This window comes from Netta rufina (genome assembly GCF_964035555.1).
Source record: "Netta rufina genome assembly, chromosome: 13".
NCBI classification, from domain to species: Eukaryota; Metazoa; Chordata; class Aves; order Anseriformes; family Anatidae; genus Netta; species Netta rufina.
Genome location: NC_140136.1, coordinates 21326667 through 21353112, shown reverse-complemented (window position 1 = coordinate 21353112; position 26446 = coordinate 21326667). Strand labels below are relative to the sequence as shown.

Sequence of the window (26446 nt, the reverse complement as noted above, 5' to 3'; positions counted from 1 at the left end):
CCTATTCCAGCAATTGTGGGAGAGAAGTTATGAGGAAAGTCACCCTAGTTGCAAAAAGCATGGTTCCTGTTGCAGGATCAGGGGGATGCAGCGTGGAGGAAGAGGCCAGACAGAAATACTATGGATTATTGATACAGTGATCTCATCTGAAAATCAAAACCAATGCCTAGAATTGTTACCTAAATAAGTCCTGGTGTTTTGGGATTGTTTAAACACCTCCCCAGGAAAGCACTGTTTTGCCCATACTCCCCCTACAAGTTTAGAACCTAAATATATTAAGACACAGTAGAAGAAAAGTGTTAAATATGCCAGGCAAGAGAGGCTACTATAATTTAAGGCTAATAAAAGTGGTGATAGTATGCCAATTGCTTAACTGGTTTCCAGCCCTTAGTGGGTATATAACTAAGGGATGTTCTAGGAAGAGATTAAAACAACAGAAAGAAGCATACACTAAGCCAATTAATTTTAAATTGAGGAAACATGAATAGATGCCTAAAATTCAAATGCATGCATGCATGGCACCTATGGTAGTCAAAGAAGTGTGACACTTCAGGGTGTGCTTAGGGAGCCTTTTGAAATTGCAGCTACAAACTCAGTCATCTTTATGCTCAATGATAGGCTTGAAAATGTTGAGACAAGTATTAGCTTTTAGTATTGCTTTGCAAGAGATTATGCTTATCAATGAATTAATAACTACAAACCCTTCCTACAAATTCTTGCATTGTTATGTTGATCTCATATGGGACGGGCAGAGATATGATAATAATGATATGATAATTTAATATGATAATTTAACTTTACTGATTTACTAGTTCTTCAGTAGCTTCACTTGGAATTCTGCAAATATTTTATCTCCTTTAAAATTTCTTTTACTTAAAACATTGAAAGTCATTAGGTGTCATGAAGTAAATGTTTTATTAAAATAAATCAATTCATCTTAGAATATTATGTAAATGTAATGGTACTGACAGGCTGTCAGCTAGGATTCACTGTTTCATCTGCAAGAAGCACAGTTCTTTAGACTAAGCTGAAAACACATGGACTAGGTTCACATGGGAACTTCAGAGAGCTTAAGACACCTAAATAGAAAATGATGATTCTGAACGCTTTCAATATGTCTGTGTTACTGTGCGAAGTCTGTTTCAGTTCCAGATTAGTTCAAGTTTTATAGCTCAGCAATACTTATCTCCTGACTTGGCCTCATCCAGGCAATTTGGCACCTCTGATTCCTGAAGTGCCCAAGAGCAAACTTGCAGAATCAAACTTTTTTTTTAAAAAAACAAAACAAAACAAACACAACTAACTCATAAGCAAACAAAAGCAGCCTACAGCCTCTTTTCTTACAAAAGAAATCTTCAGGAAATGGCGACAGTTTCCTTTTTTCATTATTCACTGGTTAAAATGCTTGTCCAAAATGTAGAAGATGCACAAGGCTCAATTCCCGTTTCTAAGAGTAATACCTCTTGCCCAGGAGGGGTGAAATACAGCTCAGTGCATTCTTTATTTATTGGGCGTAAAGAGCTTTGACCATTTTCCCTCCTGCTGTATTTTAAAAGCAATCCAATGATCTTCTCTTGGTTTCCAAAAAATTGGCTTACAGGCCTTGGTCCTGGATGGAATTGGGAACAAGGTATTCCAGGTGAAGGTAGATGTTTCCCCAAGACTCAGATTTACGTGTCTGAAGACCTACATGTACCACTGCCCATATTTTACCCGGGCCAGCTCCAACAGTTCCCAGGCCAACAACCAGTGTGACCTTCATGTGATTCTAAGCTCTAGTTATATCTCAAAGAATTTTAACTGGTAGTTGCTACTGAGCTTTTATCTTCTGAAACAACCACTAGACGGGGACATGACAATTAACTAATATTTTTCAGGTACAGGGTAATTTCTACATTTCATGCAAGCATCCCTCTCTAATACTTGTTACCTACGTCAGTCACTAAATGCTGTGGTCTGTATCCAAGGCAGCAAATGTGCTTCAAACCACTGAATGACACTTCTCTATTATAGAAAAATGAAGCAATTTTTACAAATGTCTGAACAAATTAAGTATAAAATGAAAGGATAATTTGTTTCCATAGCTTTCCGCCAAGCTCCATACCACACTGCCCAACCTGCAAACAATTTATTCTGTATGAAATGTCACTAAATAATGACAAGGACTTAAAGGTCAAACTGATTTACATTATGTAATTTAAATGTCATTTCAAGCAGACTTGATGGCATTTTGAACAAGTAATTTCATTTATTTTTGAAGCTCTAAGCCTTCAACAAGTTAATTACAGCTCAACTAACGCATAAACTAACCACTACAGTATAACGTGTGAAGCTTTTCTTTACCTAAATTTAAGAATGTAGAGAATTATGTAAATACTAAAGAAGAACTCAGTAAAAAGAAAAGGGCTTCACAGGAATTACAGGTCTATGCTCAACTTGCACAGACTCTAAAAGTTGTAGTAATTCTTTCTGTTAATAAGCTGCTACAGAATTATTGCAAGTTTGTTTTAAGGAAGCCCTAATGAAATGGCAAATGTTGTAATCACAGTTATATCATTATAAAGAAAAACAGCTATTTCTATTTACTGAAAGTAAACTCAGTAGTCAGCTTTCAAAGGTATAAAATAGGCAAATCTCAGATTATTCCTTTCTTAGCACTTGGGTGTGAGATGAATAAACAAAGCAAAGGGACTTGAGAAAAGGAAATTCTGAAAAGAGCTTCTCAATCATGCCAATCCAGAATCTTCTTTGTCTTAAAAAACAAAGGTCTTTTAAATTGCAGAATGCTCTACTAAAATATAGCTGAAACTGGTAGGCAGTAAAACATATGCAATGAGACTACCATGGTTTTCCCTCTCCTCTCATTTGGAAAGATAGAAAATAACAGAAGATGACAGCCACAAAGAAAGAGCAACAAGATGCATTTTTGTTAGTTCCAGCCTCAATTTCTTGCATGCACATATTGTTCACATGAAGGAGTGCACCTACACTGCTGGGATAAACATCATTCTCAGGCACTACCAAGTTTGTGCCTGAATTTTACAGGCAAATCAGAGCCAATAGCAAAGGATACGCCCAAGAATTTCAGGAAAGAGTAATTTAAACAAGTGTAATATTGCTCTTAAAGTCTGGAATATGTGTTGATTTCAGTATGATTACCCTTGAAAATCAGGTAAGTCAGAGTGAAGAGTTAAAATTTAACTGTTAATACAAATTACTGGATAAAATAACTCCTATCAAATCATGGGCATTCTATTTTTGTACCCTTAGCTGCACTTTCAAAATTTGGGGGGGTTTCTACTAAAATAAAATTTGCCTGATTGATCCCCATGTCTGAATCAAATCCATTTGACACACAACTAAGCTCTGCCAAATCTTAGTCTCAGTTAACTTCCCCTCTATTTTGGCTGTTGTCTGAGATTTCTTAAATTAACAAAACAAAAACAAACAAACAAACCACCTTTCCTATGATTTTTATTAACTGTTGATAAAATATGCCACAGTTCTAGACAGCTTTCCCCCTTAAAGGCAGAAGACATTGCTTCTTAAACACTTACCAGAAGAAAACAGAGTAGGGAAGTTCACGCTACTCATTTGCTCATTCTACTGATACTCTTCCCCATCTCACAAATGAGCAAGTTGTTCCTGTTGTCTTAGGGAGAAAGACCAAAACTAAGAATTTTAATATACCTCCCATCTGGGAACAATGCTATGAACTATCCCTGTGTTACTGGTAGGACCTCCTTGACCTCTTTTTTTTTCTTTACTAACTAGAAAAATGAGGTGGAGGGTAGGAAACAACAAGACTGGGATATGCAAGCTCATTATGTCAAAAATTGTGCTCTAGAATAGATGCAGTCCGATACTATGCAGGCACTTTATTTTAAAGATATAAACCAGTATATCTTCCTGAAAACGTTATGCTAATGTTAGTAAGGGAAGGAGTTAATACACCTGAGACCCTTCGTAGTGGACAGACTAATAGTTGGCTATGATTCAGACTATATATTTGTATATTTGGCCAAGTTAGTATGCATTTAGATCTAAGCAGATCAAGAGATGTGGAGAGACTAAAACACAGATGAGTTATTCCTAATTCAATGCTATATGTGACAAATTAGAGCACCTTATGCTGAGTTTTAGTAATGAATGATTAGTTCCTGATACCAACCTTGACAGATCATTAATTGTAGCAGAGTTATCAAGTGTCAGTATCATAAAATACTCTTCTTAGGCATCAAAACTTAAGAAAATCAGTCCCACTTTTAGAAACTTACCATTATTTTTTGTTGGCTTGTATTTAAGTCACTAATAATTAACTCTGCTTTGTATGAATAATATGTCTAAACAAAATAAATCCCAAATAGAAAATTTACCTCTAATTGTCTGTCATAACATGAAAAGAGGACAAGCACTGGTTTAGCATTTTCAGCACTAAGAACATATGAAAAATTATTTGCATTGGATCAAGTCAAATCCAGTTCATGACTGGGAATAACTCCACATGCATATTTTATGTATAAATCTATATGTAACTCCATATATTGTACACAGGAGACCTGAACTATCAGACATTTACCATCTTTTAATAAAACAGAAGTGCTAAATTGAACTGGCTGGTAAACAATAGTCACAATAATGTGTCAATATGGCTGCAGAGATTCTAAATGATGGAAAAAACATGGTCTGCTTTCAAAATAAGTCAGGGAAGGCTTGTAATGCATTTTACTTCTGAATTACTCCTTCTGGTTTATGGATTAAAAATACACGATGATGGAGTACAAATATGCTGCTATGGGTAGAATGGGCCGGGTGACTGGCTTCCCTGAAATTCACTGCATATGAAAACACGATAGAGGGTTTCAAGGAAATACTAGGTCAGTGCTAAATGTAATAGGTCTAGAATAGTCTCCTCCAGACCATGAAACTGATTTTGAAAAATGTTCCAAATAAATAAAAATCCCAGGACTATCTCTGTATTAACCTGAACTTAATCTGGAAGATTTCGGTGGTTAACTGTATGTTAATAGAATATATCTCTTAAATTCACAATCCTCCAGAGAATGTCCTATTTGGCCCTTTTTATCAGATCTTCTACTTGGAGTGTTCTAAACTGTTTTAATCAAAAAAGTACTTTCCTATACTTTGTGAGAAAGCAGAAGTGATGAGTTGGGGCTGAAATGATTCTCACACTCTTGAAACAGACTTTGTACTTGTGTTTAGCCTTGTCAAGTTCAATTACAAATATTTTATTTACAGTTTGGAACATATTCATTCTAGTAAGTAATTCTACTATTTTAAAGGTCAAGAAACATACTGTAGGGTACAGCTTTCCTGGCCCTACAACTGTACATGCCAGTTTTTTACAATTATAAACATTCTATTTTTTTCTTAAAGAAAACGGAAAGGGTGTGGGAATGGGTGGAGGACTGGGAAATCAAAAGAAAATTGTTTCAATACAAAGAACTACTAATGTAAAGAGGTAGACATGGTATGATGGAAGAAGCTTGACACCTCCAAAATGACTCTTTCAGTTGGGAAAACTGTGTGCTTACAGGAGCAAATGGAATCAACAGCTTTCCTGGCACACATGCAGTACAGTAGCATGGTACTGAACCAGAAAACAAAAGCAGACTGGGGGACCTTCGCCTATTGCTGTCCACCACAGCTGTTAATATGCTAACCTCTAAATACCCCATTCATCTGAAACTATCTCTGTGGGTCACCAGAGATCACTCATGACCTGTGACAAATAAAACAGAGGACTATAACTAAGAACATTAGATTTACATAAATAGCATTTAACTTAAATAGAGAAAAAATCCTCTTACTTAATCCAATTCATCAGCTCCACAGTGTCTGGGTCATAGAATTCTCTCAGCTCTGACAGTTCATCCATTATTCCTGGCCAGAACTACAATGAAAAGAAAATAAACTGAAGACAGAACGAAGAAAACAACTTCTGGATGTTTAATTATTTCCTCTCAGTTGGTAATTGATCTCATCCAGCTCATTGATTGCAAGAGTTAAGCGTATCTACCCTTATGAAGGATGTGTGACTGTTATTATGACATAAACACACAGTTTCAAAGTTATAGATACGTAGCACTTGCTAGATGACCAAAAGGAACTTAATAACATGCTGTGGTAACCTTCAGGAACTTTTCTCAGAGCTCTGGAAAACTCTCACTGGAGCGAGTGGTTCTGGTGAGAGGTTTTCAGAACTGTTATAGTTTAAGATCAATTTGTATCTTGATACTTGTGGGAAACCACAAGTTGTCACCAGATGTGATTGTTGTGCATTGTATCTGCTTTACACGAGCCATTTCCTTTCCCTGGACTATAGAATGAATAGGAATATTTTAAGTTATTTCTTGACAGGGCAAGCTTTAAGAAAAAAGATCAAGAAAAAGAGTCATCATGTAACAGTTCACTACACAACAGGCAAGCCATTAAATAATGTCAATGACTACAGGAGAAGGAAAGGCACCAGAACCTGACAATAACGTTAGAAAAGCAACTTACGACTAAATGCAAAGAGGTAGGAGATATGTATCAGAAGTTAAAATCATTACATGTGCTATGGATGCCTTTAATGGCATTTCAGAAGTTTGAATTAAGAGAATCACTAAAGGAAAAAAGGAGAGTACTAGTGAATAGTAACTTCCCATCTGGGGAAAACGTTTCAAAACTTACTGAAGACAGTACATAAATCAAAGTTGGAGGAAGGAAATGAGAAGGACTGAAACAGATTTTTGAAAGCTGACCAAAAAAAAGAAACAACCAACCCACCAAACTAACAGAACAGAGATTTATTTGAAGGATTTCTTGTTCAAGCTAGAGAATATTCAAGGGCAAAAGGGAGCACTTAAGAAACATGATGACAGTGTTAATGACTAACTGATAGTTTTACATCTGTCTTTACTACAGAGGACATTGTGGTGAAACCTATTCCAGACCTGTTTGCTTAGATAATAAGCATTGCTGGCTTGCAAAGTGAAATGTCACTGGGAAAAAGTATACGAAAAACCTCTTGATGATCTAAAAAAACATAAATCATCCAATTTAGATAATTTCCATCCAAGGGTTCATGAGGAATTTGAATGTGATGCTGCTGAGGTACTTAGCAAAAATATGCATTCTTTTACTACAAGTGTATTTATGTAGGAGGGCTGGTGAGCAGGAGATACAGTTGGGTCAATTAAGACACTTATTAGCGTAACTGTTAATTTGATACATTTGTTAAACTAATACTGACTGGTAGATTGAGAAACATCTAAAAGACAGTTGTGGCAGAAACACAGCCTTAGTAGTGTTTTGGAAAGTACTACAGTATTGTAACATATTTCCGTTCTTCTGAAGATCTCCCAAGAGATTGGTAAATAAATTAAGCAGTTGTGAAATGAGACTTTAGAATCTAATAACAGAACAAAAATTCCTTTCTTCACTGCTGAACTATCCCAGGTAGCCAAATGTTTTGAAAGCTTGGAATGCCAATTGCTTGGAGTCCCTTCAGACTGGAGACAGAAGGAAAAGGACTCTGCTTTGAGTCTAGATTATGCTGCAAACCTGCCATGCAATGGATATACACCTTGAGGATATACACTTGGCAATTTAAACTCAATGCTTGTGGTAAGAACTCGGGAATTTTTAAAAGCTTGTAGGTTTCCTCACATAAAATCTTTTATTTCTATCTAGAAAGCCTAGACTTTAAATAATTATCCCAGCCATAAATTTGGAGGTACTGAACAGGTCACTGAGGTTCCTAGCAGTTCAGAACTTTTCAAATACAAGGCTAATAATTTTGAATTCAAAAAGTTTAAGTATTAATTATTTGGCCTCTTAGTGTAAAGCAGAAACTACCATATTATAAATACATACTGTTGGCCAAAGAATGAAAAATAACAATCTTCTTAGGAACTGAATTAAATATTATGAATCAAAATAAATGTATTTTCTTTTGTCATTTCTTCTCCAGACTTTCACATTCACAAACTTTAGGTGTAAAGAATAAATACATACAGTACATACAAGGAGTTCTTCAGCCAAAGACAGCTCAGATTTAGTATATGTTGAGCTATGAGCTCAAACAAATGTATGTATACCTTTGGAGTAAAAGGACTTGGCCATGATAAAGATAAAAATAAAGTTTAAGAAACTGGATAAATCAACAGTTTAGTAGCAAAGCAAAATCAAGATTATTTGCCAGAAACACTAACTGCAAACTTGCTGAAGCTCAGGAACCAATTTCCAGTACCAACAATTTATTTAGGAATGACTGACATGCAAACACAATTTGATGGGTATTACTCTGTTGAGAAGTTAAATGCAGCGGACACTGATACAACCAAAATCTGTCTATAAAAATATGAAGTGAAATACGGAGAATATTTAGTACTGCTGCATTATATCCACATGTTTACCTGTGACACAGCTAAAGAACGCACAGAGATATTACAGTACTTTTACATGAAGCCTGAAAGACAGCTAGCATTTTAGCTGAATCTGTATCTAAATAAATTATTGTTCAAGTGATGTATTTGGGACTCTGGTAACCGCAAGCCTCAAAAGAGGCTTTCATTAGCTTATTTAGGATTAGGTTAATAATCCCATAAAACTCCTATTTTGAGAAATGGCACTGAAGGGCTCTTCTGACAAATGTATGTATAGCAGGTAACGTAGTACAAATTTACAGACACTACTAGCACAAGAAAACAAGCTGTGATGGCCAGTTAAACTTTGTGGTGAATATGTAGGATATCCGTGCATCTGAGAAGTTACTGTGCATGACCAGATTAATTCTTAACTGGAAAGGAGAAAGATGAGTAAGTCTCTTATCAAATACTCCTTGCTCCATCAGTTTTCATGTAAAGGTTCTGGAAGAATAATAAATAAATACTTTCTCAAAGAACTGATGGATAGTTTCTGGATCACTCTCTCTAAGAATTTTTATTCCAGTCATTGACAGGGAATCTGGTGACAAGTTTTACCTGTCAGCTAGGCTTCTTTCCTGAAAGCTCACTATTAGTGTTTTGGTTTTTTTTTTCCCCCACAAAGCACAAATATATCATATATTCCTCTGTACTTGAAAGAAATGACTTTTGAAAGAAAAAAATACTAGGTTGATGTATATTTTTATTCCCACTGAGCACTTCTGAAAAATTTAATTTTTAATGTCAATAAAAATGATTTCCTATATTTAGAAGAAACACAAAAAATAAGGCTTGTCAGGCAGACTGAGCACAACTACAACTGATCTAAAGCATATGAAAATCATTGATTTTTGTTGACTTCAGAATTGAATCTGACAGATTCAGGAACTTTGTATCTCCTCATGGAGAGTAGGAGGAAAAGTATTTCAGGCTAATCTGTCACATTAAGTCATTAGAATGTTATGCTCTTAGCATCACCCGTGTCAAAAGAAATGGCATTATTTTGATTATTTTCAGAGATGATAAAAAGGGAAAACATGATAGAAAACTTCCTTCTCAGCTAGCACACCAATGAAAAAAATCCTAGAAAATCCTCTAGCAGAGTAACAGGAAAATTTAAGTAGAATTCATCAGTGTAACTTTGCTAAATAAATTTTTTCCTTTTTTTTTTTTTTCCGACTTTTTGTTTCATTTTATTAAAGTGGAGGAGCAAAGAACATACTTCTGGAGTGAACTCTTAGCAACTTTCTTAACTGTTACGCTTTACTACTACCTTTTTAACTTTAATAATGCAAATTCACCTGGAGTTTCTCTGAAGGTAATTATTTAACAGAAATAGTCTCACCTCATACTAGGTCTTGCAGAAAAAATGTCTGCAACCAAGTGCCTTCTGACTTTTTTTCTTTGCAAATGCAGATTAAAAGGATGATATGCCCATTAATTTTATGATATAATTCTCACTGCTGTGACAGACTGACAGACTAATAAACTTGAAAAAGTTATTATTTTAGCCTGTTATTTATGTTTTTTTGGTCTGTTCTGTATTTTAAAATGTCAGAGGAGGCACTGCAGTAGAGAATGTTTTGATTATTTCTACTCCTACATCATCATACAATTTAACAATCTGCATCTTATCTGCATACTATCTGCAACTTAGTTAAAATCAAAACAAATTTCCAGAAAGTAAGGCATATAAATCATACCTGCTAATTTATGCATATAAATGCAGTCAAACATTTGTACCTATGAACAATCCTTTGGATCAAATGAGTAATGTAGTATCTTATGAATAATGTAATATATTATAATGTAATATCTTATGAATATATTATAATGTATTATAATGTAATATCTTATGAATAAAGGTGTACACACTTTTTTTTTTAAAAAACTTTCTATGCAATTATGTACAGACAACATCTCCTTAGTAAAAAATGAAAATCCCATGCAATTAATAAAGGCCAAAACACTGAGAGAGAAAAATACTTACCTTATATGAAATGTATAGCAATGTAATTATTGGTATGGAATATTTAATCATTTGTGTCTAAAAGAAATCCCAAAAAAAAAAAGTTATTCTGATGATACATCTTTTTTATACTTAATTTTCAATATATTGATATATATTACATGCTTATGTGGTAGAATTTACACGTTTTGAATTTTAAGTTCATATTCTCAGTTTGTTTTAAAGTAAAGCCCTTATACTTCTACCACAAAATGATGGATTTATATCTCTTTAATCGATCTTCTACCAAGATAAAACACTGTACAGTTGAGTTTAACAGACTCTAAAGTTCTCTTCAGACTGCTGCTTTCTTATTATTAAGACTTTTTTTTAGTAAAATTGTAGTTATTTTTCACAGCTACATCAATAGTGCCATCTAGTGTATTCAAATGGAATTGTTTAATATATAAAATACTGGAAAATATATTTTACTTGATAAGCTTATACAAATATACTTCAGAAATAACTATTTTAAGAGGACTACAAACAATATTTATAGCTTTGGGTCTTGATTGACTTAGCTATGAAGCAAAAATTAACTTCATGAAATCCAGTAAGTATAGTGCCAACCCGCTGTGATGTGTAGAGATGAACACATTTCAGGATTAGTCGCCATACTTCTGTACTACACAGGCCAAAAGATGCAAATACACACATGTGGGACGTCCACAGGTACTTCATTCTGAAAGAATGCACACAATTTTTTTGCTTATCATCTGGAACTCTGCTAAGCTGTACTGATGAGAGCAGTTATATTACAGACATTTTGAACACAGTTTTCTTGGACTTTCAGGACTCTTAAATAATTTAATGAAAGATCACTTTGGTATGTGCTCTTGAAAACATATCTGCTCCCCAAATTCCAAACAATATTTTTTGGCAGAATTTGGGGAAATGTCTCAGTCAAGAGGAGGTGATACACCAGGGAGAGAAAAGAAGATTCATGGCGCTATCAGGTTATGGTCAGCATTTTACACTCTTACTAAAATATATTGTCTACAAAAACCTTTAGAATAATAACAACAAGAATAACAACAAAAAAATGTTGTACCTCATTGTGCTTAATGCCAGACACCCAAAAAGAACTGTGTGAATTAAGTTGTAAGCAGCATCAGGCTTCAGTGTTATTGTATATTCTTCTGCTTTTTCCTGAATTTGATTTGAACCACTGATTGAACACAAGAAACAAAGTGTTATATTAAGTTCTGTTACACACATCATAGTAGTTGGCAGTATTTTAAAAAAAGCACATTTAATCCTGATGCAAAAGAGCAATACTGCTGCTATCAGTCCACAATCTTATATTACATCTATGATATAATTAAGCCTGATACCACCAACTTGATAGAGCAACATTTTCATGTTTGGTTTTCTGCATGTGCAGTGGGTTTAAATATGTTGAGAATGAGACACAATTATTTACAGAAAGGTATAGCTGAACAACTTGGTCTATTGCTTGAAGCAGCTACTCCCACAGGATTCACAAGGCTTTTGATGACAGTAAAAAACTTTACTGTGTTTTGTGGTTCTCTGTTGGTATACCTGGATGCTACTTAAACTGTAGAATTTAGTCCATCTACAGAAAAGTAAGCTTACAGAAAGGAAGTGCTGAAGAACTGGTTATTGTCTAATGTGGCCAGTTTTGTGAATGTTCGTAAAGGTCTGGTCAAAAAAGAAGCTGCTTAAATGCATGTGGGGGTTTTCCCTGTTTGTTTGTTTTGAGGGGGTAGTTGACATAACTGGGTCAGTATTAAAAACTGCAGTGAAGTCTTAGATTACATTAAGGGTTACAGTAATAAATAGCTGTAGAGTCTTTTGTTAGTTTTTAAAAATTGACTACTGCAATTAGTTTTTCAATATGTCATTGAATGCCACCAAAATGCCTCATAGAGGACTGACTTCACAATCACCATATCATAGTTTTAGAATCATTATGTGCCAGACCCTGTCTCACTCCCCTTTGCCCTTCACACCTTTTTCTTGTTTTCCATAAAGTCTACAGTGATTGATATTAGTAATATAATACTCCTTAATTTTTGGTTAATCAGGTTTCCTATCATCCCTTCTAACTTTTGCCCACATTATAAATGTGAAACAGAGTAGTTCATAATTAATCATTTACTTTAAAAAATAAAATAAATTTAAATTAGTATTTAGTACTAATTTTCTTCTACTGTTCTGTAAATTCCTCCAAATCCTACACCTTAGCTACAGGAACTAATCTAAATTACCTGGTGGCAGGTGATGGGCAGTTGCAATCTACCATTCTTGCCACCTCTTTACACAGATTGCAACAGTTCAGGTCAGAGTGTGTTAGTTCCTATCTGGGCAGCTTGAGGACACCCACCAAGGAAATCTTTGAGTACCTTACACAGGGGCAATGAGATGAACTATAGAAACTAACACGTATGTTAAAAAAAAAATAAAAAAGCACACTTTCTCCTCCCTTCACCAGAAAAAAAAAAAAAAAGCCTAACCAACAAACAACTCTGTATATACTGCAGAACTTCAACAGCAAACAAAAGAACTGGGAAGAATCTTGCGGAGATTATTTCTTTGTTCAGACCTGTTACGCTGATTGTAATTTTAGCTTTAATAGGAAATCACTTATTCTGCCTGATCTCTATGTAGTACATCCTATTGTTTCCTTAGCACATGTGGAAAGTCGTAATGTATGCTGCTGCATTCAACTGTCAGTTTCTTGGCCTGCTGAAGAAAACTGATTTAAAAAAAAAGGGGGGAATTATTTTTAAAACATATTTTACCTGAGGTTCCGAAAGGCAACAATGAGAGCTGCTACTGTCAAAGGGAAGAGACTGAATATGTAGACGTAAAAAAGTAATGTATCCGAGAGTCTTGAAAAAGTATTTAATGGTAGTAAACCAAAAGCTTCTTCACAAAGATAGAGGTTAGCATCAAAATCTCTAAAGAAAAAAGAATAATACTTGTCATCATGTATTTCATAACTTGATATCAAAAAGGACCAAAGTTTCCTTTTTTCCAAGCAATTATACAGCCACAGTTGTATAGCTTTTTATGGAAAAAAAAAAAAGTCTGACATAAACATGGTAAAAATTAATGATTCATTACTAAGATTTTAAATAAGCAACAACCTGCAGACTTCAGTTATTGGAGCTTTACAACAAAAAGTAAAATTGCAGCTAACTCATACCTTGTTGACCCGAATCCAAATTTTGCTTTCAGGAATTTGAATATATGTTCATCTGATTCAAGATTAAGACTTTTCTACAAAATGAAATAATAAAAAAAAAAAAAAATCAATATTTCTAAGTACTGAAAAATTAGGCTTCACCTAGTAAACTTGTTTTTTACTTTTGAAATTAAACTATGAAGCACACAGGCTTACTGAGATAGAATGAGTGCTTATTTGATTGCAAAGCACTCTGTAATTTGGTGCTGTGATTCAAAGGACAAGTTATTTACCTTTCAAAATACATATACTGGTTTCTTATTTACAGATAAATTTTACCCATGACAGGTTGGTTTTAGCTTTAAGTTTTTACTTCAATGACTTTTTACATCTTACCATGGTATTTTATATTAGATATGTACTAAGTTTTAATGTCACTTTTACAATCTCTTGAAAAGCAGAAAACTGCTTCTGTCTGTACTATTATGCAGATCTCTTGATGCACAAGAAGTAAATAAAAGTACGGAATAGTCTACATCAGTTTTACAGCAAGCATTTATTTTAATTGCATTCACTGAAAAGTGAATTAAATGAAATTTTGCAAATGCTCAGCAGTATCATAATGCAGTATAAATCTATTTTTTATAAATTAACACTACATATTCAAATACACATTCATAACTTGAAGTTCACCTGCAGTTTTATGTTAAGAGTTTTAAGATTGTATGTTTTAAAGTATACCAAAAAGATTAGCAAAGCAATCTTTTAATTTCTGAAACCTATTCTTAGAAATGCAGTGATATCTTTGCAATTTTTATTTAAAGGTATTATTGTAGATGATCTCTTTACAAGTACCTTTCAATATTACAAAATTAAATTTTGTAGTATTACTGTGTTAAAAAAATATTTCCTTACCTTAATGAATTTATTTACTAGAAGAGTCAAGCTTGAGACTAATAGTACATGGAGGATAAGTTTCCCAAGCCTATTAAACAAGTTGCCCTTCTTTAAGTTTTTCTAGAGAGAAGAAAACATTAGTATTTCAATATTTAAAATATTTAGGATTCGTATATATTTGGAACAAAACCAACAAAGACTATTTGAAACCACTTATTTGTTAGGCCTTTTATCAGGATATGTATTAGGCTCATGTAAGCAAAAATTCAAACATAACCAAGGATCCAGAAAGAAGATACATTTCTTCCCTGAAACTGAAGGGACAGCATTATAAAAAACTCTCCAGCATATTTTTTTTGGCACAGTTATTTAACTAGCCGAATAGCCTTCAGTTAGAGGTGGCACCAAAAGGAATATTTACACAATTACTGGCACCCAGAGAAACTGCAGTTGTGATCCAGGATTCCTCTAACTTCATTAGCATTATGTGCCTTTTGCCACATTTAGGTGGAGAGTCAAATTAAAAGTGTATTCTGACTAAAACTATCAGTTGATGTGATTTTGGCCAATTTTCCAGGTCAAAGCTCCAGATCCAAGAACTGAACTTTTCATGCTCACAGACAACTCGGATTAGGTGCAGACATTAACTATAAAACCAAACCAAACCAAAAAAAAACAGTCCTGATTTTAAAAAGTCACAATAGTGAGAGAGAGCAGGAAAGGCTCTACAGGTTCATATATCCTGGTTAGAGGCAATCAACAATGCTAGTAATAGGAAAAAAAAAAAGAACTGCAAATAGTGCAAATAGAGGAAAAAATCCTAATCTTTGAAAGAAACAATAGATTTCTGTAAACTGAATTTAACATATATCTAGATCTCATAGAATATTTTGCTAGAGGCAGATCTGTAAACCTAAGACGAGTCCTGCTGAAACAAGTGTAGTCCATTTATGCAATTTTTTTGCAGGATCACAACTGAAGCTTACACAATCATATGATAATAGCAATCACAGAATTATGGTGTTCAATGTGCTCAGTTACACTGTAGTTAGTGTAACTGAATTCATTATTCGTTCACGCAATATTTTTGTTCCTCTACTCTAAAGTAATTCCTGTAATTTGTATTAGTAATTTAAGACTGTAATGCATACAAATTTTTCATTTATAATATATAACGTGTAATATATATATAGTATATATTGTGATATATACTTCAAACATATTTCAGTACATACCTGGATTGTTCTTGCTATCAAGACAGAAGCATTAAAGCTTATAAGTAATGATCCAAGAATCATAGAATTAAAAAACTGTAGGACACAGACTAGCAGTAATCCAGAAATTTGGATGATATAGAGCCATGTAACCTGTAAAAATAATGATACTTTTATGCCTACAAAATTTTAGTCAGCTGCTTTTCTTAGAATATGTTTTATAATTTATTTCAACATCAATTACTTTTACAAAAAATATGTTGTCTTGCACTATATCATCACACCTAGATCCATTACTATACTCTTCCTATATTTATGTCTTGAAATAGATTTAGTATTTTATACCTTTCCTAAGAAAATCTGATGCTGTCATAAATTGGACAAGTTAAACACTTGCAGAGTGAGGAAAATATTAATTAGTTAGAATTTGGGAGATGTTATCTATTTTCTTTAGTCATAAAACTGTATCTGTAGCCTCTGTAATGTCTTTACAATCAAAGACATACAGCACAGTGCAGTATAGCAATTAAACATCTGATTTCTGTGTAACTTCATTTATGTCTTTTCAAACAATACAGAACTATTACGACAATTCACTTGAATGCATGTGCTAAAAAAGTCAGCTGATTTTCTGATACTGTTGTACCAAAACACAAATTTTACCTTACAAAAAGTGAAGTTTAGTCTTGTACTACTGCAGTGGCCAAAGTCAGTACCAAATGACCATCAAACACCAGTAGTGTTAAGTAGCGCTTTTGAAAAATTAACATGGAATAAGTGGTGCAGTAAGTCCATTATAGTATAACTGGGGGGGGATTGGACTAGATGATCTTTCAAGGTCCCTTCTAATCCCTAACATTCTGTGATTGCCAAACGTTAAGGTAGCTAATTAGTCACATTAATTGCTAACTTCAGCTTACATTTGAACACATAATGAAAATTTTAGATTTAATCTCAGTAGAATTTCACACTGACATTGAGTTCAATGTTTTCATCTTCTACAATGTGCTTCCATTTCTGAAGATTGACAGTACATGATCCCTTAATTTCCTAGTGACATTTGTTTAACTTTTCAGCTCCTTCTGTTTAGCAACAGTGATAATGTTGTTATTTTGTGGTGAATTTCAATGCATGAAATCTAACTGCTTCTTTTGAGCCCTCCAGCCTATTTTCCTCTTTTGCGGTACAGTGCCTACAACCTAACTTTCAAACAAGGATGCAGAATGGTTAAGGCAAAATTCATAGCCTGTTATGACTTCAGCTTAGGCAAAGATTTCTTGTGCCTTTTTTTTTTTTTTCCTAGTCACTTCCAGAGGACATGCTCAAGCTGTGGTACTAGATAACTGTTGAGATGGTGTTTAAAAGCATTGCCTTAGTAATGTCAAAATCCAGTTGTGTCTAAACAAAACTAGACTAAAATTAACTGGAGTGAATTACATGAAGTGAAATAAAATCAGCTAAAAAAATGAGAAATTTGATTGTTCACTTTTCCCACTTAAAATATATGCACTATCGTTAATCAAAATCTGAAAGGCATACATGCAATGCTTCCATAGCTTGATGATGGAAAAGAGAAAAGTTTGGTTCTTACCTTTGCTGTGGGAAGCATGTCAAAGCAGTCCAGTATGAATAATGCCAATGCTTGTATCAGCATCATAAACTGATTAAATTGCCAAGTCAAGCTAAAGACGAAGGTTGCTACGAATACAGCGAGAAGTGTCAGTCTCTGGGAGGGTGGAAAAAAGTTTTATTAAACTTTATTTTCCTTCATCAGAGAAAAAAATCAGGGATTTAATTTATTTTAAATCAATTTTTAAAATTGCTAATACATGCTCTCTGCAGTAACTGCTTGTAAGATAATATTTTTAGACCTCAAGCTCTTGTATTTACACCTGTATTTTATCACTGTAATATGTTCTGGTTTCAGCTGTGATTGAGTTAATTTGCTTCAAAATAGCTGCAAGAAAATGGTGAGTTTTCAGATATGTTCAGCCCATAGATTGACATGCGATGTGATTTATTATGCTATAAATAGTAGTTGACTTGAACAAATTGAGGAGTAATGACTGTTTGTCAGAGTTTATCATCAACTTACTTTTATTTCTGCAGATTGGCACAACCTCCTATTTTTGTAATACAAATGAAAGCAAAGGAAAAGCTTTATTACTTGAGTTTCAACAAGCTTTTTTCCTGTCTCCTGTGCTGCTGTTTTGTACTCTATAGAGCTTAATTTTAAAGTTAAAAGCTTCACCATATTTTTTTCAATGCTGAGCATATATATGTTTGTTTTCCAACTAAATCTAAAGGATATTTTAATCTTTGTAAGCAATTTTTGTGTGTGTGTGTGTGTACACATACGTATCTCCAGTGCTATAAATGCTTTTTAAGTATTTTCTCCTAAGTTTTAGAGATAGTTTTCTGATACTAGTTTTGCTGTGTCATACTTTTAAGAAATACTCACTTCTTGAGCTGGCTGCAAATGTGTTCTGAGTAGGTATGTGATGGCTGCAATCTGAACCGCAAAGAATGGTAGTGCCCAGTTTTCTCTTAAGGGAATGGTGAATTCTACTCTTGTAGTATCTATTCTATACAAAACAAACAGTTTCATAAATTTAAAACAAACAACACTAGCTTGGGTGACAGAGAGGCTGCAATGACAGGCATGTTTTGTGGTGTTTTAGAAATGAAGACTCTAAACTTAACATGCCTGGTTCTAGAAAAAATATCATTATGAAGGTCCTGCAAATCTGCAAGCTGTTTCTGTACCTCAGCTGCTGTGCTTTAACTTTACTTACTGTGAGAAAAAGAATATAGTATGGATTAAATCTTGCTTCTAAAACACAGCTTGAGTAATCCAAAAATGAAAAAATCAACCCCTCTCCCCGAAAATCACCTCTGGAGTCCAGCATGTGGAATTTAAGCTACAGGTAATTACACTTTGTCTTTTGGTTTCTGTAAAGCACATATCAGAATATTAAGACATCAAGTTCTTCAATGTGATCCCAATGCATTGGATTTGAAAACCACTAGAGTGGTCAGAAGCTTGAGCTAAGTTTTTGAATATTCTAACATAAAAGATATGTTACAGAAATTAGTACAAGCTCTCCAAAAGGCAGTCGTTACAAAATCTCAATTAAAAGTTAAAAAAAAACCATCAACACAGAACAGTCTATGTCACTAGTCTTAGCTTCATTCCAGCAGCTTAGTGCTGATGTAAAGCCAGTTCCTCCATGTTTCTCTCTGAATGGAGAAATCAATTGATAAAAAGATGATCTTAGGTTGTTTAGAATCTCTGGTGGGTGGATACTAAGGTGAGACCTAAAGGGCATATTAGGAGATGTCTTTAACATCTAAGGGACCCTAGGCTGGAAAATACAGGACGTATCATCTGGAGATCCAGGCATATCCGATATTTGTAGTCCATTTTCAGAGACTAATTTACACAATTTTTTTACTCCAATTTCTTGAAACTTCTGCATCTTCAACTCATTTTTGATTGTTTTCTAATTATTTTCTATTATTTTTTCCATTTTGTGTCTAATCTGGAGAGAGACCTTATTTTTTCTTCTAATTAATCATGCATTTGAAGGTTTAATGCTCTACCTTTGACATGAGGTAAAAATTTTTGGAAGACTGAATGCTGAATCTCACTTACCTGTTTGTAATATACCAGCAAGCTGCCAATAACCCTGAAAGCCATGTTCCACTAAGAAGCCAGCTTGTTACATACAGAGCAAAGACATACACTGCCTGAAGTCCAAACAAAGTGTAGATATAAAAATAAACAGGCTCTAGGTATTGCTGTAAAACACAAGAACACTGATGTTGACATAAAACACTTGGGGAGAGGATTATACTTAATATATATGAAGTTTTGCTTTGATAAATTAAAAAGGTATCAGAAATATTTCTAATTAGAAAATAACTGAAAAGGGGAGCTATGATTCACTGGGCAAACTTCATAATGCACTTACAATCTAAAGCCATAAATAAATGCCTACCTGAATTGGAAGAATCCTATACAGAATGCTGAGAAACACCTCCTGGTAAACATTCATTCTTTCAAGTATGTTAATTGTCCTCACAGATTCAGTTTTATTGTCATATACTAAACCATGTAAACCTTAACGATAAAGAGAAATTGAAATAGGAGATGGTCATTTTCCCCCCTCCATCTTCATTTGAACAGTGAATAACTTTTTCAAAGGTATTTTAGGATCTTTCACCAAAAACTGCATATGTTGAGCCAAGGATTAAGATTACATTACCTCTAAATCACTATGACCTTCTGCTGTCCTCAGCTTCCCTGCTGAGAATGTGACTTAGAGTGCTAATTCAGGTACTATATATTTAGTAATTCATAAAACATTTATTTTTACACTTACATTCCTAGTATAGAGTTAGTGGTATGTACTAGATCTTGCGAACCATTCTTGTCACTACTTTGAACACAGGTGATGTTAGTATTGACAAATGTAGTATAAGGAAAATTGATACGGAGCAACATTTAAGTATCTAGAAAACACAACACTATCACAGAAAACCCTGTCATTGTATATGGTTTGCTTTTGAAAACTGCCATTGTGTCACTTACTGTATAGGCATACAACAAGAAATTGTCCCTTCCCGCAAATAATTCATCATTTAAGTTGAACAAGAAGAGAAGAGTAAAAATGAGAGTAATAAACTGAATAAACCAGCAAGGCAGAAATCTGAACAAATATGAAAGCTGTCTCCCAAAGACATTGCCTTCCTCTGAAGGTGAAGGTGTGGGACAGAAACCAATATATCACTGTGAAACTGATTACATCCATAACTTAGTGGCTCCTTGGTGGATGAACAGAACAAATATGTCTCCAGTACAACTGTTACACCATCTTTCACAGTTATGGTATTCCTTGTCTTCAACTATATTTGAAAAAATGTTAAAAACAGTCAGCTGGCAACACAAAGGAAAACTTACTTTACAGTTTACAATACCTTGCTGGATGGAAGCAGCCTGAATCATCTGTTTGTAGTAGGAGTAATAAAGTCCGCATTCTGTTCTGAATGAAATTTCTCTTTCAACTTCCTGCAAGTTAAAGTTCAATAATAAATTCACTTTCTACTTGCTTTTTGCAGTCAAATGAAGCTGCCATGTTTTTCCATCAAGTCAACCCAGTGGATGCGGTAACTAGTGAATTTTGGTACCAATTATGTTAAACTTGCCTATGTAAGTAAACTTCTAATATTCTGATCTAATTAATTTCATCGGATACTCATCCAAATAACAATTACTAAAGAGTCAATTTTAAAATAGAAAATTTATTTCAAATTTCAGTATAAATAAAAACATGAAATTCTAATTCTGTCTACAATGGGGGAACCGGCCTATTCAGTAGTTTGAGTCTTTGGATTTATGTATTCTATGCAACTTAATTTAAATAAAATACACGAACAACTTAGGGTGAGAGGCAAAAGGACTGAGGCGTTGATGCTTCTGTTAACTATAGAAATGTATGTGCCTTTGGTGGTTCTGATATGCAGTTCTGAAACATTTTGGATCTTTTACTATTTTTGAATTATTCAGTGTTTAGATAGGTGCAGTGGCCAAGGGGTGCACTTTAAAACTGCATATGTGTGCTCCATGCATTTAAACTTTTCTTCCAGATGTGGTTACACTGTAGTGCTCCACGGTTTTGCCACCTTAAGGCTTGATTAAATCAATGTGCTATACTTGGGACTACATCATTATCCCAACTCTGAGATTTCAACTGGCAGGGTAATCTGCTGCCCATTTTCCTAACAGCTGTTTCTTGCAGGAAGCCAGCTAATCATTACACTCACACTTAAAATATACGTTAAAAAAAAAAAAGAGATTATTTACTTGTTTTTAGGCACAGGTAGAGTTATTTTTTAATCCAAAAATGTTTACATTATCTAAATTAGGTGCATTTCAAACTCTACCTTATTATTAGCTGATGCTAAAGCAGGTGAGGTCTAGTGAAGTGTGAAAGCTCTCCTAGATAAAAAAAAACTGCTCTCAGACAGGCTTAGGCATTTGTTTCCTTCTGTTAACTTATTAGTTATGAAAACCTAATGAAATTTAAAAAAAAATCAGAGCCTTGGATGACCACATTTAACCAAGATAAGACTGCATGAACAGCCAATGTGATGAGAAATAATAGGCATCTTATACAAAATTATTTTCTTAGTAGTCATCTTTGTAGTAGTTTTGATAAACACATTCCTTCAATTATCTCTGTTAAGCATTTAATTAGAAAAGGTTAATATCCCGATTTGCAATCCGATGAGGTCCCCATATGCGGTGTAAGGAAGTCATACATTAAGAAATTTTGGTGAGATTTCTAAAGATAACCTTATTAATTCATGTTTTGTTTGTTTTTTTACAGAATTACTGAAGTAACAGAATGATACGATTCTGATATTTTTATGAATGCCATTCTGGTTAAAGCAACCTTGCACAGAATTTCAAGACCTTCACCTCTCTTAAACAGTCTCTTCTCTTCTGCTGGCACAGAACCCATAATGGGGTTAAAAATAATAATAAAAAAAATGGGATTAATAATAATAATAATAATCATAATCATGCTCCTCCTTTCTCTACTGCCCAGTACACCATATCTTAAACCAAAACACATGTTTTATTGAAGTTAACTATTGACAGAATAAATCAATATTAGTTCTGGTCTGAGAAAAATCAACAGATAAAAATGCATCTGATTCAAAATAAGTCCACAATTAAACTCTCCAGATGCTCTGCAGCATACAAATTATTAATACAAATTAATACAAATACCAGCAGAAGAAACTGATATTGGCACTACATACTAAAAGCTACATAATTAGCAAAATGAGAATGCTGGATTTTGAATGAGCTCTATTTTCAAATTCATCACTACTGAAGTCTTCTAATACCAAAATACCAAAAAGCAGCTGATACAAAGTGTTTAAAAAAAAAAATAAAATGTTAACATTTGGAATTTATTAAGGGGGAGAGCAGAGTCACAGAGGGGGATCTAATTAGCAAAAATGCATTCAAACATGATTAAATTGTAATCCTGGCACCAGCTGTATTCAACTAAATTCTATACTTTATGAGACAAACACTAGTGAGTTTTGCATCTGTTTCATGCTAAGATAACATCTGTTTTATTCACGTGCAAGATTTTTCCAGTTCTACAGCAACTTATACTTTTTCTAGTATTCCATGACAATAAAAACATATGGACTTACGGGTAAGCATTATAAAAGCACGTTTGCCTTACTGTATATTCAATCTGTACGTGTTCAACAAAGTTATCACTGTTATAAAAAAATCCTCCAGTATAGTATGGCATATGATTTCAATTTATGGAATTGTAGTCTAATAGTATTAACCATTCAAAACAAAATACAAAGGACTCTTCCTCTCTAGAGCAGTACAAAATTCTGGAAGTCAAATTTCCTTAAGATCCCTAACTGAGTCATCCCAGATACTGAGCAATCAGACAAAGTCTGAGTTGAGCTTTTCTACAAATAAAGAACACAAGCAAAGCTCTAATTTGTTTTACCTTTTGACAAAACTAAAGCACAATTTGTGTTACTGAAAACATCCTTTAGCTGTTCCATTTAAGATTTGAAAATCTCCTCAACTGTACAAGTGGCAACTCAATACAGATGGCTGCTGTCATCACTTCTGGTTGCAAATCATGCCTTCAGCAAACGTATTTAATCCATGTACATGGTCTGTTGCCTGGTTAACCTTATGCGCATCTGTTAGGATGGCATGGCTCCTACTCAGATGATTTTTGATCTGGAATAAAAGCACCCAACAGCCACTCAATGGATACTTCTTTGGAAAAATACCACAAAAGTTTTGGACTGCCCTCCCCCTGTTTATGGCTTACATATTCACTTTGGGAAGTTCTAATTATCTAGCTACCAGTTTCTCCACTTTTTCTCATCTTTATTTTATATTCAGAATGTAAAGAGGTAAAATAGAGGCACTCAGAGAAAGAATCCTAGGCTTTTTATGCTGTATGTCTGAAAGATTTGAAGCTTGATATTTTTATTCCTGGTTTCTTGCAAGCAGCAACTTTATTCGAGGAAAAGGAAACAGCAGTCACCTAAATGCTTACTCAGAGGGGATGAAGAACAAATGAAAGCTCTGCATGTTTAACTGTTTGTGTTAGAGCATTAATTTGTTGTGTGGCCTTGGCCTGTTCAAGACTTCTTCTGAGTTTGCATTTGAACAAGCAATACAACAGCTGACAGGAAAGGTGATGCAATTCCCACCCTTTTTAATTTCTGTAGAACAGCATGTTTCCAAAATGATACTACACTTGAGAAGCAATCAATAAACTCAATCAAAAATCAGAATTGCTGAAAAATACTGGAAATAGACTTGCCAGAAAACTGAGAAAGGCTTTTTGGCTAAGAAACCTGTTTCGGCTTGTACCATCACAAAGAGAAATGTTTATTGTTTTGATGCATATGAGAGGAGATTCAAGCTTTTTTTCTTCAAATAGCTTGACCAAGATAAGTCATTGTAACCTTCTGTGATCCCTGGTAGAAGTGCATGAAAACACCTCTTCTGATTATGTGACATGGTATTTTCCATTCTAATTTTTTTCTGCAGTTTTTTTCAGGAGGTCTTGGGATAGTAAAAAACAACAACAACAACAAAAAAAATACAAATACCAGTCATGCACCACTTTAAACGGCTCTTCAAAATCTGCTTTTTCAGTTTTTCTGATAAAGAAACAATATTATAGCCTTCTCCAATGACGATGGTAAATTTGCAATAGCAGGCATATTTATTAGCAACTAGGAATAAGACTCACACATACTGAACCAGCTGAAATCACTACACTGTTGAAAGCCATGTTTAAAATAATACAAAACAGTACAACAAGCACAGACCACAGTTCTTGGTAGTCCGGTGAACCATTGCTGGAAAATACCCAAAACTGAAGCAGCTTTCTGTTGACTGTAATTGAAATTACAGAAAGGCAATCGCTACAAGTGCACACAAAAGTTGTTACTTCAATTACATTGAAGTTACAATTCATGACTTCACACAATGAAGTCATTTTTACTTCCAGTCTTTAGGGCTGAATACAATTGGCAAAATGTGTAATTCTGTAACTAAGCAATTATGATGTTCATGCATCAATGTAGTCTTAATTCAGAAAAAAAAATCTACCTTTCTACCTAAGCAGTATATGTAAAAGCTTCTGTATAGGTTAGTCCAAAAGTCCAAATTTTTAGTCCAAAATCTTTCAAAATTCTCATATTTGCTTAAGATAGGCAAATATTTATGCTTTGGCTAAACTATAAAATGTTAGAGGAAAAAATTTTTTCATTTATTTTCAAAAAAAAAAAAAATTGCGAGGATCTCATACAGCTTAGATTTCTTATCTTGCTAGTCTGACTTCTCACCATAAAATAGGTATACTGGCAAGAAAAATGTGTATAAAATATGGATACTGAGATGTGCATACTGGCATGAAAATTAGTCTTGCCTATATTTAAGTTAACGTTAAAACCTTAGAAAGCTTTGTGTTAACCATAGTGAAAGCACGTTCAAACTCTGGCCTGGCAGACAACTGCAGATGTTACCAGACTCAAATCATTCTCAACATTCTTTGTATTTGCAAATAAACTGCAGGGGTTGCTAACTGTTTGTTTTCAACCTGTAATACATCATGTAAAAACAAGTCTTTTGAAGTATCTTTGAATCCTTCTTGGAAAGTAAGCGTTTACAAAACTAAATTGCATTTGTCTGATCAAAGTATAATGATAGTCTTCTACATGGAAAGATATCCTTAGAACCAATGTAAGTTGAGAATGTGCACATGCAAAACATAAATAGACTATTTTCACTGAATAATACATACATATTCATACAAACATGAATACATACTGCTTTTCACTGCTCCAAAAAGCAGTATGTATAAAGCCTGTCCGATTTTGGCTCTGTGTTACAACTGGTTATTTTATCTCTAATAATACATGTATATGAAATCCCATTAAAGTTTTTCCTGTTGCTGTCAGCTTAAAATTAGCCCTGTGGGCTCCCAGATTCTCTGGTGGAGTTAACATCTTTGACCTCATATTATACATTCTTCAGTAAGAGTATCTGTATGTTTTTCTCAGTTAACCTGTTGGTAGATGAATTTAATACTTTTAAGAATATTTCCATCAAATTAGCTAAAATTGTTCAACATACTCCAATGTTACTAGGTATCATATCAATTCCTTAGGATGGAATGAGAGGTACAGAGACAACAGACTAAAAATATATCTATATGGTTAGGGTGTTTTCCAGTTTTGAAATCTAATGGCATTCTGTACTTAATGATCAAATAAAATGGTCATTTCATCCTCTGGGGGGGCAACTTAATTGCAACTACAGACTTGCTTCTCTTAGTGTGCTGTGTCCCTGTGTATCAGTTCAATAGAAAAGAAAATAATGTTCAGACATGGACTTGTAGACAGTTATATTTGTACTTCAAAATACCTGTGGAATTCATCAATACTTGTTTTTGGAAGGACAAGGTAAATCTGAGGTGCACCTAATACGTATATAATATACGATATATCTCTACATTCAGAGAAAGATGATAGCAGGTACAAAACTCTATTATATGTATAATACAGCAGTTAAGTGCTTCAGTAAGTACCAACTATTTTTATTTTCAATATGTAAATGTGTCTTGGACAGGAAAAGTGCCTATTATAGGAAAGAATCATATTGCAA

General features: G+C 33.9%; 1 protein-coding gene across 4 annotated transcripts in view; it reads right to left on the bottom strand.

The window, feature by feature from the left end:
• The window catches only part of DPY19L3 (dpy-19 like C-mannosyltransferase 3), a 35335-nt gene that overhangs the window by 5526 nt on the left and 3363 nt on the right, over positions 1 to 26446 (bottom strand). For all 4 annotated transcript variants that reach the window (XM_084294411.1, XM_084294412.1, XM_084294409.1 and 1 more), the window contains 13 exons: positions 20683 to 20773; positions 19704 to 19825; positions 19358 to 19503; positions 18164 to 18287; positions 17294 to 17428; positions 15724 to 15855; positions 14507 to 14608; positions 13613 to 13686; positions 13206 to 13364; positions 11492 to 11608; positions 11011 to 11122; positions 10423 to 10479; positions 5832 to 5914 (listed from right to left, as the gene is read on the bottom strand). In XM_084294411.1, the coding sequence (XP_084150537.1) occupies positions 5832 to 5914; positions 10423 to 10479; positions 11011 to 11122; positions 11492 to 11608; positions 13206 to 13364; positions 13613 to 13686; positions 14507 to 14608; positions 15724 to 15855; positions 17294 to 17428; positions 18164 to 18287; positions 19358 to 19503; positions 19704 to 19825; positions 20683 to 20773 (1454 nt within the window). The remainder of the gene's footprint in view (positions 1 to 5831; positions 5915 to 10422; positions 10480 to 11010; positions 11123 to 11491; positions 11609 to 13205; positions 13365 to 13612; positions 13687 to 14506; positions 14609 to 15723; positions 15856 to 17293; positions 17429 to 18163; positions 18288 to 19357; positions 19504 to 19703; positions 19826 to 20682; positions 20774 to 26446) is intronic.